The sequence below is a fragment of the Cynara cardunculus genome (assembly GCF_001531365.2).
Source record: "Cynara cardunculus var. scolymus isolate 2C chromosome LG 16, CcrdV1, whole genome shotgun sequence".
Lineage (NCBI taxonomy): Eukaryota > Viridiplantae > Streptophyta > Magnoliopsida > Asterales > Asteraceae > Cynara > Cynara cardunculus.
The window spans coordinates 15194813-15214072 of NC_037543.1; the positions used below are offsets into that span (position 1 = coordinate 15194813).

At 34.2% G+C, this 19260-nt stretch overlaps 1 protein-coding gene across 2 annotated transcripts; it reads right to left on the minus strand.

The window, feature by feature from the left end:
* Nucleotides 1-6527: 6527 nt before the first annotated feature.
* Nucleotides 6528-12336, minus strand: LOC112528898 (exocyst complex component SEC15A). Of its 2 annotated transcripts, none has more exons than XM_025139917.1 (5): nucleotides 12265-12336; nucleotides 9466-12066; nucleotides 8506-9289; nucleotides 8341-8405; nucleotides 6528-6795 (listed from the first exon to the last, which is right to left on the minus strand). In XM_025139917.1, the coding sequence occupies exon 2, from the start codon at nucleotides 12047-12049 to the stop codon at nucleotides 9674-9676; it is 2376 nt and encodes a 791-aa protein (XP_024995685.1). In that variant the 5' UTR covers nucleotides 12050-12066; nucleotides 12265-12336; the 3' UTR covers nucleotides 6528-6795; nucleotides 8341-8405; nucleotides 8506-9289; nucleotides 9466-9673. The 2 variants fall into 2 exon arrangements, with proteins under 2 accessions (XP_024995685.1, XP_024995686.1); XM_025139918.1 differs by lacking the exon at nucleotides 6528-6795 and adding an exon at nucleotides 6934-6948.
* Nucleotides 12337-19260: the final 6924 nt, after the last annotated feature.

Sequence of the window (19260 nt, forward strand, 5' to 3'; positions counted from 1 at the left end):
TCAGTAAAAAGTCTTATATTCCTTTCTTGCCAAATGTGGTAAATGGAAGCCGCAAAACCCAACTTTTGCATAAGAGACCATCGCTTTCCTTGACCACTAGCAATTGCTAAAAGGATTCCTGCCCAAGAATCCCCAACACCCATCATATCCACATCATCCTTAACAGCAGCCCAAATCTCCATAGAATATCCACATTCAAAAAACAAATAACTATGGAAATCTATGCAAGATTTACATAAGGAATAAAGAAGGACCGGGGGATCATGTTTCCAAGCTTTCTTACGGTCTTGGGTTGGAAGTCGCCTCCTACATGCTAACCAAAGACAGAAAGCATGCTTCGGAATGTATAACAGGAATCGAACAATGCGATGCCAAGAGACAACTGTTTTGACACCATCCAAGGAATTATATGTCTCCTTAACTGAAAAACCAACAAAACTACAATGCACATTCCTCCACAAAACTCCATCTCGGGTACCATAGGAAAGAACCAACACTGTATAATTCGATAGCCATGATGCTCTTTGAATCCAAGTCTCCAACCAATGATCATCCAATTGATTAACATCATCATACAAGGTGGAAAGGGAATTGAAACCAAAGGGAATTGAAACCACTAGCATGAATAAAGCGATAAGAAAAGAAGCTTGCCAATGTACCATTAAGAAGCCACTTATCCTCCCAAGCATTCTTAGACATACCATCCCCAAGCTGAATAACAAATAGAGGTCGCAAATGGTCCCCAAAATATCTAGCAACTTACGCCACACCCAAGACGTATTTTGAGATCTTCCTAACACTCCAAAAAGGACTAAAGTCATAGATCCAAGAGATCCACAACGATTGCCTTCTTTGTAATATATCCCACACATGTGAAGCTAATAAACTTCTATTCCAAACAACCAATCATTTTATACGAAGACCACCATTCACCTTCGGCTTACAAACCTCACCTCATCCCACGATATACAACATCTTCCTTTAAAGCTACTTCCTTGTGATCATAAGAAATCACGAAAAAGTGACTCTATTTCATGAAGACCAAAAGAAAGAATAGAAAATATCGACATCCAATAAATTTGCAAAGACATAAGTACCGACCTTATAAACTGACATCGACCACCAAAAGAGAGAAATTTCGCCTTACAATTCTGAATCTAAAGTTTGATTTCGATAATAAGCACACCAAAATCAGTCACTTTGAGTCACACGGGGGAAAGGGGAACACCTAAATACCGAATAGGAAAGCTAGCCTCTCAAAAAGGCAAACATGCCAGAATATCTGATTTAGTCGATTCCGGAACATTAGCAAAGAACACAACACTTTTGGCAAGGCTAGGATACAAACCCGTTCTTCTCTTAAACATATGAAGGGCCCTTTTCAAAACATCCACCGAAGCCACATCACCTTGCATAAAAACAAATAAATCATCTGCAAAACAAAGATGAGTGAGCTGGAAAGAATGACATTTTTTTATGATAACCAAAAGGAACAACCTTCAAGATACACTTCTGAAGGATCATGGTGAACCCCTCCATTACAATCGTGAAAATATAAGAAGATAAAGGATCACCCTGCCGAATACCCCTACCACCCTTAAGAAAACCCGAAGAGGCCCCATTCATCATAATCAAAAATGATGGGGAACTCACCATTTCTCCAATCTATCTCACCATGATTGGCTGAAAACCCATTACAACTAACATATTATGAAGAAAAAACGTCAATCCACCGTATCATAAGCCTTTTACACATTAATCTTGAAAGCACAACGAGGAGGACGTTCATTCCTTTGGTAGCCTGTAACAAGCTCATGTGCCATAAGAATATTGTCTGTAATTCTACAACTTGGAATGAACACAAATTGGTTCAAGCTCGCCAACCTATCCAAATACTCCTTAATCGTCTCAACTATTATTTTGCTAATGCACTTATACAGAACCGTACGACAATCAATATGCCTATATTCTGTCACCTTTGAAGCATTGGGGACTTTAGGAATAAGGCACAATGAAGTATGATTAAGTTCACAAGGAAGATAGCCATTATAGAAAAAATGTCAACAACTAAGGTAGCATCACATCTGTAAAACCAAAAAAAAAATTAAGGAATAAATATTGTTGTTATTATTCTTTTCATTTTGGATTAATATATATATATATATATATATATATATAAATAAATTAAAAGAATTTTTAAAAATCGGACTAATAATGAAGAAAAAACTCAAAATAGGGGTGAAAAGTGTAAATTTGGCAAAAATATTGAAACCAAGGGCCAAAATGTAAAATTTTGATAGTTAAGGAGGTGTGTCAGATGTTAAAAGGTCCAAACCATAAGAACCTATTATATAAATATGTTAGATTCTGATTTTTTTGAAAATGATGGAACGATGTCATGCTTTGAGGCTTCTTATTGGCTCGTTCAGTCAACCAATAAGCCAAAAAAATTACAGAAATAAACAGCCAACGTCCCCCTCTACATTTTTTTGTTCAAGAATTTTGAATTTTGGAGAATCGGGAGAGAAATAAGAGCTCGAACGCCCCCATCCGAAATCTCCGTTTATCAACGATTAGAGATAAAATACTCAACTAAAATTCATGTTCTTTATATGGTTAGCTTCGTTTTTATGTCCTCTATGGAACTTTAGTAGCCTTATGTCTCAGGTTTTAGTTTTGAAGGCTCGATTTCGAGTTTTTCTATGATTTTCAAATGGTTTTTGGAGTTGAACTTTAAGTGCGAAAATGAGACTCAATACTTGATGATTTTCGTTGATTTTTGTTCTTATGGTTGAGGAAAATCATTTTCTAAAGATTTTGCAAAAAGAATTATCGAAAACGATGAAGAAACAAGGCCAAGTGACCTGTTTTTCCGGCTGCCAGCGTGACCGGTAAGCTGGTCACAGGCTTGGTTGGCCCCGGCTGGGCCACGTTTGTTGGGCTGTACAACCGACTTGGGCCACTTTCTAGATGGCTAAATTCAGATTTTCAATTAGGTCATATGTTGTTGGGCTTATTGCCTTTTATTAATGTTTGGGCTAATATCAGAATTATTACTAATTAGTTGTTTTGGAGTCCATTAACTTATATTGGACATGTAATCCATTTTGGGTTATGTTAATTAAGGTAAAATTATTTGGATTATATTAATTAATTATTAATTTAGTTTCTAAATTAATTAAGATGTTAATTTTAATTGTTATTTGATTAATATATTAATTTATTTTAGAATATGTATATTAATTAATTATTTCTTAATGAGGTGTTATGCGATTGTTTAATGAAGTTCAAATGACGGATTTGAAGTGTCATATTTGATCAAATATTATCGAGATGCTTTAATGCGAAATACATGATTCCTTTAGTTATTAAAAGGATGGACCACCGTTAAGAGTCATTATCAAGCGTATCACTTAGAGATTTATTAAATTATTTTGTTGATTTAATAATATGTTAAAGCGTCGTAATTAGAATTGAGAATTTATGGGACATTTGACCTTTTTAGTTGTCATTGAGTTTTAGACTTGGGGTTTGACTAAAGTTAGTCGGAGTTTACCAAGTTGACCAAGGGTTGATTTTTGACATGTTTGACCTGTATGGATTTTAATGATGGGGCAAATGACGTTATCTGAAGCATATTAGAATGCTCGGGTATGAAGTTTGACTTTAGGTCGGGTCGAATTGAGCATTGTTGACTTTTGGAGAAATTAAGCCATTAATGAGATATTATGGTTTGGAATTTGTAGGTATAGATCAAAAGCTATCAGTAGTCAGTCTATATGCAATCAGATGAGTCTTCATGAGATTTCACTGAGATGCATACCCAAGTACAAATTTATTTTAGCATGATATAAATCGATGATGATGTGCACGGATATTTCAATTACATACATCTTACGATATATTTTACATGTATGTTATTTTGTGAATAGTTATATGTTATGTATTTAATCAGTTTTCGAATAACTCTAGCATGATATTCTATATTAAAAGTTTATGATTAAAGGGTGGACATTTGACCAGTAAGTCACGACCAATATAAAACACGACTTAGATAAGTGGGCGATCAATTAAGACTGACATATCAACCCAGTGCGTGTTTGTGACTAAATGACTCATACCCAACTAAACATTATATGAGATCTCTTCTTTTCAGTGTTTTGAATATATTTTTGCAAAAGCTGTGACTGTTATTATAAAACATGCTTATAATAACTTAAGACCGGAATCGAAACCAAACCAATATTCCCACACGAGTTTGAACCTATCCTTCGAGGTAGACTCAATGGTAGAAATGGGTAGAAGCAGAGTGTTAACTATGTGAATGAAAATTAAATACAATGCCCAAAAATAAATACCAATATGATTTTCTTGAAGTACGTAAAGGTAGAGATCTACACAGTACAAAACCTTAAAGGTTTTATACGACTACTCTTTTGACGCTGTGAGTTTGTAGTCGCAAAGCCCCAGGATTTGATGCAGTACACATTTTCGTTTTTTCAACAACGACGAAAAACGAAAATTGAAGCAAGATGGATGCAGAAATTCGGTAGAGAGAAAGAACGGGTAGGAGCAGAAATTCGAGAGAGGAAGCGATAATTTTCTGAAGTGATTCATATGGGTGGCTTCTACCTAGTATTTATACTAGAGAAAACCCTAATATCCTCACGATCGGTCACGCACGCACGTGTGCATTGGGCCTTCCACTCAAGATCCTCACCATGAGTCTACTTATATGTTCAAAGCCCAATTGTAGAGAAAACCTTATAAGCTTCTCTAAAGTTTCTTTATCTACCAGTGTGGGATGGAGGAAAACCTCCAACCCAACGTATAATTTCCAACAGAAAATGTCCCCGATTAATATAATTGCCAACCAAATAATTAAATTCTATATTAAAATGACCAAAAGTTATCGGTTTTCTAAAATAACAATTTTATTTTAAGGCAAATTATATAAAAAATTTAAGCATTTCCACCGTATACAAATTTTTAGAAAACACACTTTTAAACCATATATTTAAGAATTCATAGTTTAAAAGATGTCAATTTTAATATCCAATACTTAGATAACATATATAAAACTTGAATATTATATAAAATGCATTAAATTAAACATTTTTTTTTTAAATTACAGACTAGTAGACGTGTATTTTAACCGTATGATTTTTGAAATATAAATTGAATATTATCTAGATAAAGGCCATGTGTCAACATCCATAAAAGTGACATGAAAAAATAGGAAATAGGTGATGAGTGATTTTTTCTTTTTTATTAAAGTTGTTTCTAAACGAGACGCGTCTAACGGGCTGGTTAGAAATACGAGTTTGAACAATAATTCTCGAGAAAATGGATCCAAATTTGTTTGTTAAAACTATTAGACGGGCATGTGCGATAAAAAAGAAATTGAGCAAGCTTGTCTGACCCATTTATATTCTGTAATCAATATATTTTATAGTTGATTAAAATTTTTATTTATATATTTTTAATTTAAAATTCTGGAAGCAACAACTGATACACCGTTCTTTGTTTTTAAGAGATGCTAGAATTTGAAGTAGTATTTCATTTTTTTTATTGAGAAGAGGCTATGTTAAGATCTAAAAACAAAATCAATAAGACTCATTTGTTTTTGTAAACTAATAAATGTCTGAATCTGTGTAATTATCTATTTTACTCTTATAATATTATAATTTTAAATTTATATTTATATTTAATAGAAATCCACTTTTACTCGTGAATATGTAAAATGATTGTCAAGAAATCTTTTGTTACTACAACGTTCATCTTCGAACAACAAAGGATTTCAACATTTTTTTATTAACCTGGATATCCAACTCGCTATGCGAGCCGACTAATCTTGGGAAGACCACCTATTTTGTAGATAGTTCGGAGTCATTGTATTTGAACCTCCATGGCCACAAGGGGATTTTTATTTCTCCTTGGATTTGAACATGAGACCTTCTGGTACTTTTAACCTTTGGAGCCAAGCTCAAACCAATCAGACACTACCCTTGTGGTTGTATTTCAACATTAGTCGTCTACTTTAAACTCTTACTAACAATGGGCTAGCTTTCAGTAAGAAACGAAAGTTATGGTAAGAAATATAAAAAGAGATCTTCACTCTTGAATCAATGTTAATTAAATGTCAACACTAATGAGATGCATCAGGTCAATTCCTTTATAAAGCACAATTCATGTGTGAACATGAGATTAAAAATAATCAAAGGTTCAAATCTTTTCCTACGCTATGATTCTTCGCCTTCCAACAATTCCATATGTTTGTTATCTATCAACGAAATAAATCTATCAACGAAATAATACATGTAGATTATAAAACTAACCATTAATTTGAACCAAGACATCACAACCTCTACCATTTCCATATGTGGCTACACAACATCTCTTGATGGCATTGTTCTGAACAAGGCTTCCACACTTTTTTTTATTAACCTGGATATCCAACCCGCTATGCGAGCCGACTAATTCCAGGGTGACCACCTGCTTTGCGGGTAGCCCAGAGTCACCGCATTTGAACCTCCGTGGCCACAAGAGGATTTTTATTCCTCCTTGGATTTGAACTTGAGACCTCCAGACATACATAGTCGAGAATTAGCTTCCAATTAGAACCTCGAGCCCAAATCCATGCCTGATTAGTGGCTTGGTTTTGTTTTCCTTGCTGTAGCACAACAAGACTCGAGTACGCTATTAGGGTGCATGTTTGGTGAGATACCTTCGTTCTTCTCCATTTTGAACGAACCCTCTAAGCATCGGAGTCCACAACACTATCCAATAGATATCCTGCAAATGATCAAACTCCCGCTGAGCTTCGTGTACAAACCACATCTAGTATACATATCGATTGAAGTCGTCATTATTATATAGATTTGATATTGAGATACCAATTTTATGAGTATAAATGTGTCTCCATTTCCCTCCCCAATTTTACAAGACCTGCATATAGATGGTGATGGAGTGCTTAATTTTACAAGACCTATAGATATAGATGGTGATGGAGTGCTTAATTTTACAAGACCTATAGATATAGATAGTGATGGAGTGCTTAATTTTACAAGACCTATAGATATAGATAGTGATGGAGTGCTTAAGAGAGCTGAACAAAACAAGGTTCTGGATTATGTTCTGTTTTCTATTGCATCTTTTCAATTAAGATAAGAAAGATGTAACTATCAATAGTTGAACCATTGCTACAAGCATTAAGGGAGTCGATAACTACCAAACGAACAAGACCATCAAGTATTGGCTACGTTTAAGTTGCTTCAATTCCATATAAGAAACATATTTAAGTTGCTATTTTCAGTCACTGGAAACTTACAGAAGCATAAGGATTATGTTGGCTATATTATAGCTAGCACCAAACAAGCACAAAAATCCAAAGATAAGTAGAGAAGAAACAAATCTTGGATGTTAACACATATTTGAATGAGGAACGAAGAGAGACAAGATGAGATAGATGAAACCCCTTGATGCTTTGAGGAACGAGTCTGAGATCGACAAACAGAATCTGCGATCAATTAGGTTTCACGATTGAGAGGGGCGTGAATTGTTTGCATAGATTGAGAGATGGGCGATTGAAGAGGCGTGAAGAGTAAGGTAAAACAAGAGATGGGTTCGTGTTATGGATTCAGATGACGGTAAGACCTTTTTAGCTCTCATCAACTAAAAAACAAACGCACATGAGATATAGCAGTCTTCGAATTTTCAAAAGGCAAGAAACTACAAAATCAGCAAAAAGATCCAAGTAAAAGCAAAAATGGGACCAATGAGCTCTCATTTAACCATCAATGAGGACTAACAAATAGTTCATACAAGACAAGCAACTCAGAATCATGATAATACCTGATTGAAAGAACAGAAAAAAAATCCCTGCTTAAAACAATGCGGGGTGCAAAATGGCAGCATCTACAAAGTATAAAAATAGTTCTTGCTTTTGAAAATCCAAATGCAAAAACTCACATTCCCTGATTTTTTACATAATAAGATTAGAATTTGGACAGCTAACGATTATATTTGGGATCAGTTATATATAAGAGTGTGAAACGTAATGTTCATACTGGATGCAGTCTATCTAAAATTATAAGCACTTTATAACATAAAAATTAGTGAAATGCAACATCTACACTGAAACATGGCAGTCTTAGAAATTTCAGAAAACGACCCGTTGTTCACAAATTAAAGAAGACATACGAAACTATAAAATCAACAAACAGATCAAGTAAATGCAAATAATGAACCAATGAGCTCGATGAACAGATAGTTCATACAAGGACGCAAGAAAAGCACAAAGCAAATGACCATGATTAACAGAAAAGATAAAAGAACAACCTATACGGCCTTCTGCAGCTTCTTGATCAAAGCCATCGGCTTCCTACTTCAAAGCTCTCCAAAACCTGTCATTACGCACAAATTTTCAACAACAATAGATTGATTCAATCTTACATTAACCAGAAAGTAAGATTGTGGCATAAAACATCAAAAACGTAGGTGCACCTTCTGCGAGCACGAGCAGTGAAGTGTTTCACCAGCTTATCCATAGACATATCAAGGAGAGCATCCAAATCAACTCCCCTGAAACTGAAATTCTTGGACATCCTCTTATTGGGCACTCCGGCAACCGCCACATCAGTGCTGTTGCAGGATTTGTGTTTTAAAGATGCTGTTGGAGTACCTAGTTGTGCGACAGATCTTTCTTGAGCCTTTTTGGTTCAATAGATTTCAGATTGTTGTACACACCAGGGACTGTTAATTTTTCAATAGCAATACTTGCAAATGCTGATAGGTATTCTGTTTGCACCAGGTTCATTGGTGGTATTCTATTTCGGGTATATAGCTTATGGTGGTGTTTTTATTTTGGTTAAATGGTTACATGTGATGTGGTTTGGGTGGGTCCTCGAGCTTCTGTCACGTGGATTTCAAGCCTTTTGATCTGGGTATTTTTCACAAGGCGTTAACCATGATTTTGGTATTAGAATAGTGTTCTTGATAAATTTGATTCAAAATGTGGCTTCAAGTGTTGTGGTTGAGACTGTTGTGTTGATCTAAGGGCCAAAAAATCTGTGGACTAAGTGGATGCAACAGCAAAAGGGTGAGTTGATGGTCATTTGGTTTTTGAAGATTCTGAATTTATAGGGATTTGCCTATTTGCTTTCTAAATTTCGTTCAATATGAGTGGATACTTCTAATGGATTTTATGTTCAATTGGTCAAGAAGTGGTTATTTCAGAAACTATATCGGGTTAATGTGGTGTGAAGATTGCACTTTATCCTAAACTTACCTGCACAAAAAATAAGATTTCAATGACATCTACATCATAAAGAAACTGTTTTAGCAAAATATAGTTGCAGAGATAAAAGCAAAAGTGAATATATATATATATATATATATATATAGAGAGAGAGAGAGAGAGAGAGAGAGAGAGATCAAGGATGAAAAAGCTATACTGGAATGTACCAATTTATGGGCCTGCAAGTGTTTATGTACACCACTGGAGCTAGGAGAAGACTTCATCAACCCATGCACAATTTACCATGGTGGGGTCCATCATTATTACTAGAATAAGAACATAAAGATGCAAAATTATTTCATTAAAACTTGGATAGAGATAACTAGACAGGCAATCTATGGTCAACTAAGAGGCAAAAAAGTAACACAACAATTCTCAATTGAAATCCTTCAATCTTCTCTTCAACACGTCCATTGACTTCTTACGATTACTCTGCTTGGCGCCTCTGTTAGAAAGGCTCCCAAACAGGGTATCAGGTGAATCTTTATATTTTTCGCAAATGATGGCCAACTTCTTGTAATCCAACGTGTTGTAGTTCTTCATGCGTATGACAGGATTCATGAAGTTTTCAGGCTGACTGCTCAGTAGAAGATTTATCAATTGTCTTAGTTCTAGCAAACAACCTCTGAAACTACCTTCTTTGTATATTTCACTTAATCCAGTACTATGAAACTTGTCATCTGCAAATTGTTCTACAGTTTTAACATCATTGTTGATTCCCATCACTGCATTTGCAGTGAAACGCTTTAAACCATCACTAAGAAGCGTGTTCATGAAAGAGTTGTTAATATGCTCAAGGGCCCCGCTACCAATTTTATACATAACATCCAGAGGTAAAATCTGTTGAGCAGTTGACAGAATAGTGTCGAGATAAATAACGACCTCATTCATGTAGTCACTTTTGTGTTGTGCTACATCGTCTATGATCCAATTCACATTCTCTGTAAGTGCCAGATACTCGGTCAACTTTTTATTCACCAAATCTATAAGAGCAAGATAAGCTTCATCCCTTGAAGTCTTGAGAACCATTTTCGCCATTAGACCAGATTGAGGCCTTGCAACAATCCGAGTGGGAATACCACATTGTTTTGCTGCAGTCTGAAGGAAATAATCACAAGCTTTTTCCAGAAACGCTATATTAGCAGCAATCTGCATTGCCTGAGATACTCCAGTGTTAGGACTTTTAATCGTGTTGAGTAAAACTTCATTTAATACTTCGATCAACAACTTGTCAAGATACTTCTTAGCAAAATCAAAAAAATTCGTTTGACCCCCATAAGACAAGTAATTAACCGAATCCTTGATGAACGACCTGATTATCCGACAACAATCAGGAACCATTGATGAGAAGGGAGCAACATATGGGAAAGCCGGGATTATATCAGAGGTTTGAAGATTAAACACAAGAACATTCGACTGGTATTCCGACTCCTTCAAAACCATTTGTTCACAACTATCATTGATAATGGCATCTTTGATTTGGAGTCGACACTCTCCCAAAAGAAGCTCATGATATTTGTCACGACTATTGGTCAACGCCTCGAGAATGGGGCTCACATCATAGCCATATTGTCTTAAAGTAGCCCCAAGAAGTGTCACATAGTCCTTTACAAGAAGAAGATGACTAGCAGTATCCATTTGCGCAAACTGGAGTTCCAAAGTCGAAGTCACCTTAGATTGTGCCGTTTGCCACATTGCCTCAACCTGGTTAGCCGACAGTAGATCACCGGCTGTCCTAAGAACCCGATCCTCAACAATAAAGTATCCAGCAATCTGTGCCAAGTAAGTCTGATGTGATCCAAGAAAATGTTGCAGTGAAGAGACCTGCACATCCGAACTCAGCTGCAACATCCGGTTTTTATAGTAATATTCACGAAACTGATCACCGATCCCAAGACAGATATGGATATAATATGCACGATACAGAGGCATAAGATTGATTTTGAGAACAGAAGTTTCATCAACTTCTTCAACATCTAATGAATACGTAAAATCACCCAATCCTAAACAACTCTCTTCCTCCGCTTTCTTCTGTCGAGCAAGCATATCCTCGTTTCTTTGACGGGCAGAAGAAGCAAACCCTATAGCTCTTTGCCCAATCTCCTTCGAGGTGCCCCGGATATGAACCAACCATTCATTGATTTCACCACACACTTTTTTCTCAATATGAGATTTGATTACTGGGACTCTCTTCTCTACTAGATTCTTAAGAGTCTTGACAGGTATAATCTTCATATAATTCTTCTCTATTTGATCAATAGCTTTCAAAGCTGGATAAAACTGACCTTCAGATACATACTTGTTGCACTTTATACAAAGATCCAACACTTCAACACAAACCCTTGACATCTTAACAGCTTCTGTAACATTCTTCTTGATCGAATAAGATTCAAGCAAATCTTCAAGTCTTACAAGCAACGCGCTCCCGATCTCTTGTAACCTAAAATTATCACTTGCAAGCTCACTTTTCAATTCTTCAGCATCAACCAGTACACCACGGAGCTCATCAACTGCAACAATGAATTCCTCATAGTGGAGTTTACAAAGCTCCTCGATCTCAACTTCCTTTTTTTTCACAACATGTTTCAGCTGATGAAGGAGAGTTTCAGGCTTCCCCATCTCAAATGAATGCCTTACCATTGGAGCCAAATCCTCCCCATTTCCTATCAAAGTCATGAGAATTGAATCTTCAACCGAGTCACCGTTTTCTGTAACATTAACATTTCTGGATTTCATTTTTGGATTCATCATTACACTCGAACCCTCACCTGCAGAAAATATGAACGCACGAACATGATAATTCAATAGATGAACATAATTAGTCGTTGCAAATGAAATAATCATTCATTTTTAGATTTTTGATCCGAAAGTGAAAAGCAAACATAATTAGTCCTGCTAAATTAAAAATAAATTTAACAGGATTCATCAACAAACACAAACACAGAGAAGAGGGAGACGGACCGTACCTGCAATGGCGAGAAGGAGGAAGATCGCCTGCGCCGGAGCAACGTGAATAGACGAGAGGAGGATTGAACAGCCGGCAGAAGCGGCAGAGCCAATGGGGCGATGTATACAGGGAAGGATTGAGAAACGAAGGGGGAGAGTGTTTTGTCGACAGGTTTCTATTTGACGGCTAGTTTCGTAATTTCACTAATCTTTTTATTTCTAGAGTAAATTACTATTTTCGTCCCTGTCTTTTGTGAATAATTTCAATTTTCATACCTGGGGTTTAAAAATTGAGATTTTCATGCCTATGATTTGTAATTTATTGTTATTTTCGTTTTTAGACTAATTTTTTTTAAAATACCAGAGATCAAAATAGTAAAAAATTATAAATCATAGGAACTGAAACAACAATAAATTATAAATCATCACAAAGATAAAATAGAAAAATGATTTACAAACTATAAATACGAAAACCATAATTTTCAAACCACAAGGATGATAATCATTAATTTTAACAAACCAAAGGGACTAAAAGTGTAATTTACTCTTATTTCTAACGGAATAATTTGGAGTAAAATACGTATTACCTATATTAAATAATTTGACAAAAATTCTTAAAAACCATTTTTTATACATGAAGTATTGTATATTGATGTATTATTTAAAATTCAAGATTACAAGTAAATTATGTATAAGTACAACTTATTAAAGTTTCATGTTTGAATTCGTGTAACTAACTGCGGATAAACATAATCAAATATAAGAATAAACATCTTATTTTAAAATATAAAAAATCTAAAATATAATTAGGATAATTATTGAGTTCTAATAGAATCATTATCTTTATAAAAAATTTATTATTTAGACAAAAATAAATTACTTAACTATTTGATTTAAATTAAATTTAATAAAAAATGAATTAAATAAATTATATAAAAAATAAGAACTTTTAAATAGTTAATTTGATATTAATATCGATATATTTAAAAAAATAAAATTATGATGCCTTCAAATTTATTTTTATTTAAAAGTAAAAAAATTATGTTTTCCAAAACTACATAAACCGTATTATATCAACAAAAACAAAAAATAAAAAGAAATATTAAAATAAATATATATCTCACTGCATTGCGCGATTACCTTCTAATATAGTTATAATTTGTCAAAAACATGCTTTAGTCCATGTAGTTTTCTATCTCTATGGTCTATAATTTATTGTTATTTTTATTTATGAGACCAACTCATGTCTTTAAGTAAAGGACAAAAATAATAATAAATTATAATTTTAAAGGATGAAAATAGTAATTTCAATAGTAGATGGACTAATATAGCAATTTCTAACAAATCATATGGACTTAAACATAATTTTGTTATCTATTTGCCATTGTATATGTTTATTTCTTTATATTAGTTAGGAGTTGTTTGCTTGTCTCTTAATAATTCTATTAAAAGATAATATTTGAATCGTTAAAAGGTAAATTTTATTTGATAAACAAAAAGTATGCATTTTGATGGTTCTAAAACCCGTTGAATGATTTTGTATCATGGGTCTTTCTTAACCATTCAACACCCTGATTCCATTGTAAACAATTACCGAACAATTATATTTCTTTTTGTACTATGTCATGAGAGTCTCTTAATCGTTCTGATCACTTAATCGTTTTGCACCAAACCATTCAACAATTGTCAAACAACCTCTTAATTTAAAAGTTCACTTTCAAAAAATACATATCTACTATCTGATTTCTACTTTTAATTATGAGTTGAAATTTTTTCTGTTATTAGAAATAAAATTATTATTTAATTAATTAAAAATATAATTAAATATTTCTTAGACAATATTAATTTTTTAATATAGGCATTTGTTTTAAAACTTGCTCTTTTAGAATTTAAATATTTTTATTGTAGATATTTGAAAAATTAGGGGCCGTTTACTGGTAAGTGCTTATTGGGTAATTTTCCTTACCGGATTAGATGACAAGGATCAAAAATCTTACCCGGTAAGAGCAACGATGAAGATGAAAAGTCTTACTCGGTAAGTGAGAGTGATAACTCTTACCTGGGTAAACGTTTATCGGGTAAATTATTGCATACAATACCATTTTGATGTAATACAATTTTACCGAATAAAATAAATTATAATATTGACTTCTAATAATAAATACTTACCGGATTAAAATTTAGGTAAAGAAACCCTTATTATTTTTAATGTCATGATCATAAGACTATCTAAGATGGAATCAACAAAGACTACTACAAATTTCTCCGCAATAAACATTGTTTCTTACACCAAATTTGGTGTAATTATTAATTTAATAATACATGAAAAGTTTGATGTAATAATATTTAATTACACTATTTTTGAAAATTACAAATTAAGGTGACGTTTGTTTTCTAAGAGATGCTAAAGTCTGATTTCGCTTCTGATTTATAAGAAGTGGTACTGAAATCTGAAATATGGATCAGTCAGACTGTTTGTTTTTACGTCTAAAGTTTGAAATCTGAATTAGTCGAACTTTTTTGTTTTTGTAAACGACAAAAGTCTGGAGTTTGAAATCTTAATGACTAACCCTAATTCAGAGTTATCTTTATACCACAAAGCAAAGGGACAAAAATGGCAGAAATCCATCGACATAATTCATACCACAAACAGAAACAGAAGCAAAATTAAAGGTAAACTATGATAAACATGAACATACAAGTTTGGAAAAGAATTTAACAGATACATGAAAGGAATAAAAAGTAGTCTAGACCCACAAAACCCACAGGGAAAAACCAGAAAACAGGGACAAAAACAATGCCGAAATTTGGACGAAAACCATGCCAAAGGAATCTGGAGGGGACAAAGTCATACCACAGGAATCTAGAGTTTTTATTTTTATCACAGAAATCCATAAATCTGGAGAGGACGAAATACCTTGAAGATTCACAATTCGAGTCGATTTTGGTTTGATTTCCACTCGATCTGGGTTTGATTTGGACGATGAGGCGATGGAGTTGTGGTAGATGTAATAAGGAAATAAGAGAGAATTAAGATATTAGGTTATCTCTATTTTGTCCATACCTTGTTAAGTGTTAAGAGCCTCTAAAATAAAATAAAACAAAAACAAACAGTCTGAATGTTAAAATGTCTGATCGAATCAAACATAAAAGATAATTAAGAGCTGAAATGACAAAACCAAACAAGGCTTTAGTCTCTTGATTTGGACATTTACCTTATACTTGTTTAATAAGGAGTAAAGTCCAATTTTGATCCTTAATGTTTATCACTTTCAACGGATATCGTCCTTAAACTTATAAACTCGGATCTGGTCCCTCAAATTTGTTATTTTGATAACGGATTTCGTCCCTCCCTCTAACCGCCGTTAACTTTTTCTGTTAAATCCAGTTAATGAGGGGCATCTTAGTCAAATTACCTCTCTTTTTTTAGATAAATAAACACTCGTAAAATTACGTCACTAGAATCAAAGATTCAAGTCTTGATCTTCCTTTTTCAATCTCACTTCTTTGTCTTAGTCTCCACCGCGGCCCTCTTCTTGTAGTGCGATTCCACCTAATCCCAATTCAATATCAATACAACCGTTTTCCATCATCTATTCATCCAATCTTATCTCTCCTTGACGTATTTATTGCGTACATATTCAAAAATTTAGTTGTAGAGTCCCAAATCCACAGCTGAGGTCAGCATCCACCGCCTCCATTCACCATTGTGGCAAGGAGGCGGTTTTTGATGCAACCGCTTTTTACCATTCTTCTTATTACTTCAATTATATTGAAGTGTGCGATATCGTCTTCCTAAGTCAACACTAAACCCTAAATTCTAAATCAAACCTTGAATCAAAATCAAAACCTAAATCAAACTAAAATCGAGTTTGGGGTGTACACACAGATCTACAAACACCAAAGAAGACAGAGATGTCGGTGGTAGTTTTCATTTTTTTTTCTCTAACTTTTCTTTAGGTTTAAGTTTTAATGGTACCATAAATCATTAAAAATGCATTTGTACAAAGAGATTCTCAAATGAATTTATGATTTTGTATAATAAATCTATTTTATCAAGTTTAATCTCATGGTTTTTATCTTGATTTTAAGTTATGTTCAAGATCAGTATCTAACAAAAGAAAAAGGAGAAAAATGTTAAAATCAAAGAAAATATCAAAAAATGTTTAAAATGACTAAAATAACTCTCATTTTATTGGATTAAAAGCAAAAAAAGTTAATGACTGTTAGAAGGAGCGACCAAAACCGTTGTGAAATGACAAATGTAAGGGATCAAATCCGAGTTTTCAAAGCTTATGAACGAGATCCGTTGAAAGTGACATGTCACACCCTGCTAAAGCGGAAACACGAGGTATGGCAGGTAAAGTCTCATAGCAATAGAGTATAAATAACACCACCATACATTTAAAATTTAATTACATCATTATCCAAATTTTACAATTCCAAACGACAAATTTGTAAATTAAACAAAAAGAAATTCGAAGGTGATGGATGAAACGCAACTTCTTTTAAATGCCACCATGTGACTTTCTTACCCCTGAAAAGCATGGAACAAAAATGAGTCAACTACAAAGAGTTGGTGAGCTCACGAGTTTTCATATGCATAAAACATTTCAATGCATAAACCAAATAATTGAAAACTTATGCGAATCCTTTGCACTTAATAAATGTAAATCTTTCACGATGTAAAACTTGAGACGCTACTGAGCCTTACCTGACCAACTTGCCCTATTAATTTATGAACAACCATAGGTAGCCCGTACACTACTTAGGTCCCACAGTTCGTAGAAGTACTAATTCAGCGGTGGTCCAAATTCCACATGATTAGACAAGAAAACATAGGTAATGTGCACCCCTTTCTGGGTGGGACTGTCAACACAATAACGACTATCCACAATACCACGGCCCGGGGATGTACCCGAGTTAAAAAGTAGCGTTTACGGACGGAGACTTTTATTTGGAAAAATATACTCCCAAGCACATCAATTTAGCATTTATTCCAAGTGCAATATCAGCTGACAAAACAAAACATAGTAAACCCGACTAAGCAGTTCCTTAGTCCAGAGGTTGTAAACAAATAAACATGCATAATCTGCTTAATCACACGCTTTTCCCCCAAAACAGTAAACAAGTATTTAAAAGTGGGGCCGTGAGAACTCACCCTTTTGCAAAGCTCCGCAAATCAAAAATACAATCCGGTCACCACACGAGCTTAACGTTTCCTTATCAAAGAGGAATATCCAAAACCGTCACTTATGGGTTTAAATCTACTTATGGGGATTAATAAGTCCTAAGTCCATAAGTGTCTACATATGTCCAACTTGATTATCTATAGTCCAAATATACATAATGCCCATATGCTCGTTAATATAGTAATTTATACCGGAAGTAATGCTATAATCCAATAAAAGATCAAAATTTATAAAATCAAATAATTCCAAAATCTCATTTTTGGACAGAAACTAATAGTACTTAAAATGATCAATTTATAGAGACTTCTAAAATGACATAGTTTCCTATCTTTTTATATGGGATATAGCACTGTGTTATGGTCATTGTAACCAAATTTCATGCATTTTGGACATGCAATAATGATTCAAATAATTTATGCAATACAATATGTCATAGTTGGTATGGCAGATTACACTATGTTAGAAAAATACTCATTTGAAGATATCTACTAAGTGTTCTGCAGAAATTCAAGTTGGATTATAAACTTAACACCTAAATGAAACTTTTAAAATAAGAATCACTCATTTTGGATAAGTTAAGAAGAAGATATGGCACCATAAAATTACATGCACACATCTGTCATTTGTTGATAGATTGCACACTTAACTTAATTAAATTGGTTAATGCCTCAAAACTTCATATTTTTGAGTGAAACTGGGTTCATATGAACCCTAACTCATAAAAGAACATTTCAGAAGAAGAATCATATACTAAGAGCAAGTAAATAAAGAGATATTAGCATACAAAGTAGGAGTTACCTACTGATAGTTTCACAGTTTGCACACCTAAAGCGTTTTAGGTGTTTGGAGATCAAAACTCCATGTTTTCATGTGATTCCACTTGAATGCAGAAGATAACTCATATAGTTAACTCTCAAAGTAAGAAGCATCCTTTTTCATCGAGTTTTGAAAGAGATATGGTCATTAGAACATGCATCTACAAATCTGTCAGTTTCGGACAGATTGCATACTCATTTTATTTTGAGTAGTTAAAACCTCAAATCACCATATGTTTGAATGAAATTAGTGTCATTTGAAAGGTAACTCATTAAATTAACTTCCAGAAGAAAAATCAATGATTTTGAATGATTATTTAGAGAATTATGGTTGTTTGAAGTAGGGTTTACCTACTGAAGTCTTCTCGTTCCCAAGTGTACTCTGGGCCATGTTTCGCATTCCAGCGGACCTTAATAATAGGGATTTTACTGCGCCTCAACCGTTTAACTTCTCGGTCCAGTATCTCGATTGGTTCTTCGACGAAGTGTAACCGATCGTTAATCTGAACGTCGTCCAGGGGTAACACTATTGTTTCATCCGCTAGGCATTTCTTCAGATTCGACACATGGAACATGTCATGGATGGCGCTTAGATTTTGTGGTAACCTCAACTTGTACGCCACTAGTCCGATTCTTTCGAGTATTTCGAATGGACCAATGTATTTGGGACCCAGATTGCCTCTCTTCCTGAAACGTACTAGTCCCTTCCATGGCGATACCTTTAAAAGTACTTTATCCCCCACTTGGAATTCTAACGACTTTCTCCGATTATTCGCATAACTCTTCTGACGGTCTCTTACTGTCTTGAGCCTCTCCTTGATGACTGAAATCTTGTCGGTGGATTCCTGAATAATATCGGGCGTTGTCAACTGTCTATCTCCGATTTCTACTCAGCTAAGCGGTGATATGCATTTACGTCCGTTTAGAGGTTCGTATGGTGCATATTGTATGCTGGTGTGATAGCTGTTGCTATAAGAGAATTCGCAAAGGGGCAGATGGGTATCCCAAC

Bases quoted from the DNA above. Each gene is read 5' to 3' on its own strand.
- LOC112528898 (XM_025139917.1), bottom strand. From the start codon at position 12,049: ATGATGAATCCAAAAATGAAATCCAGAAATGTTAATGTTACAGAAAAC.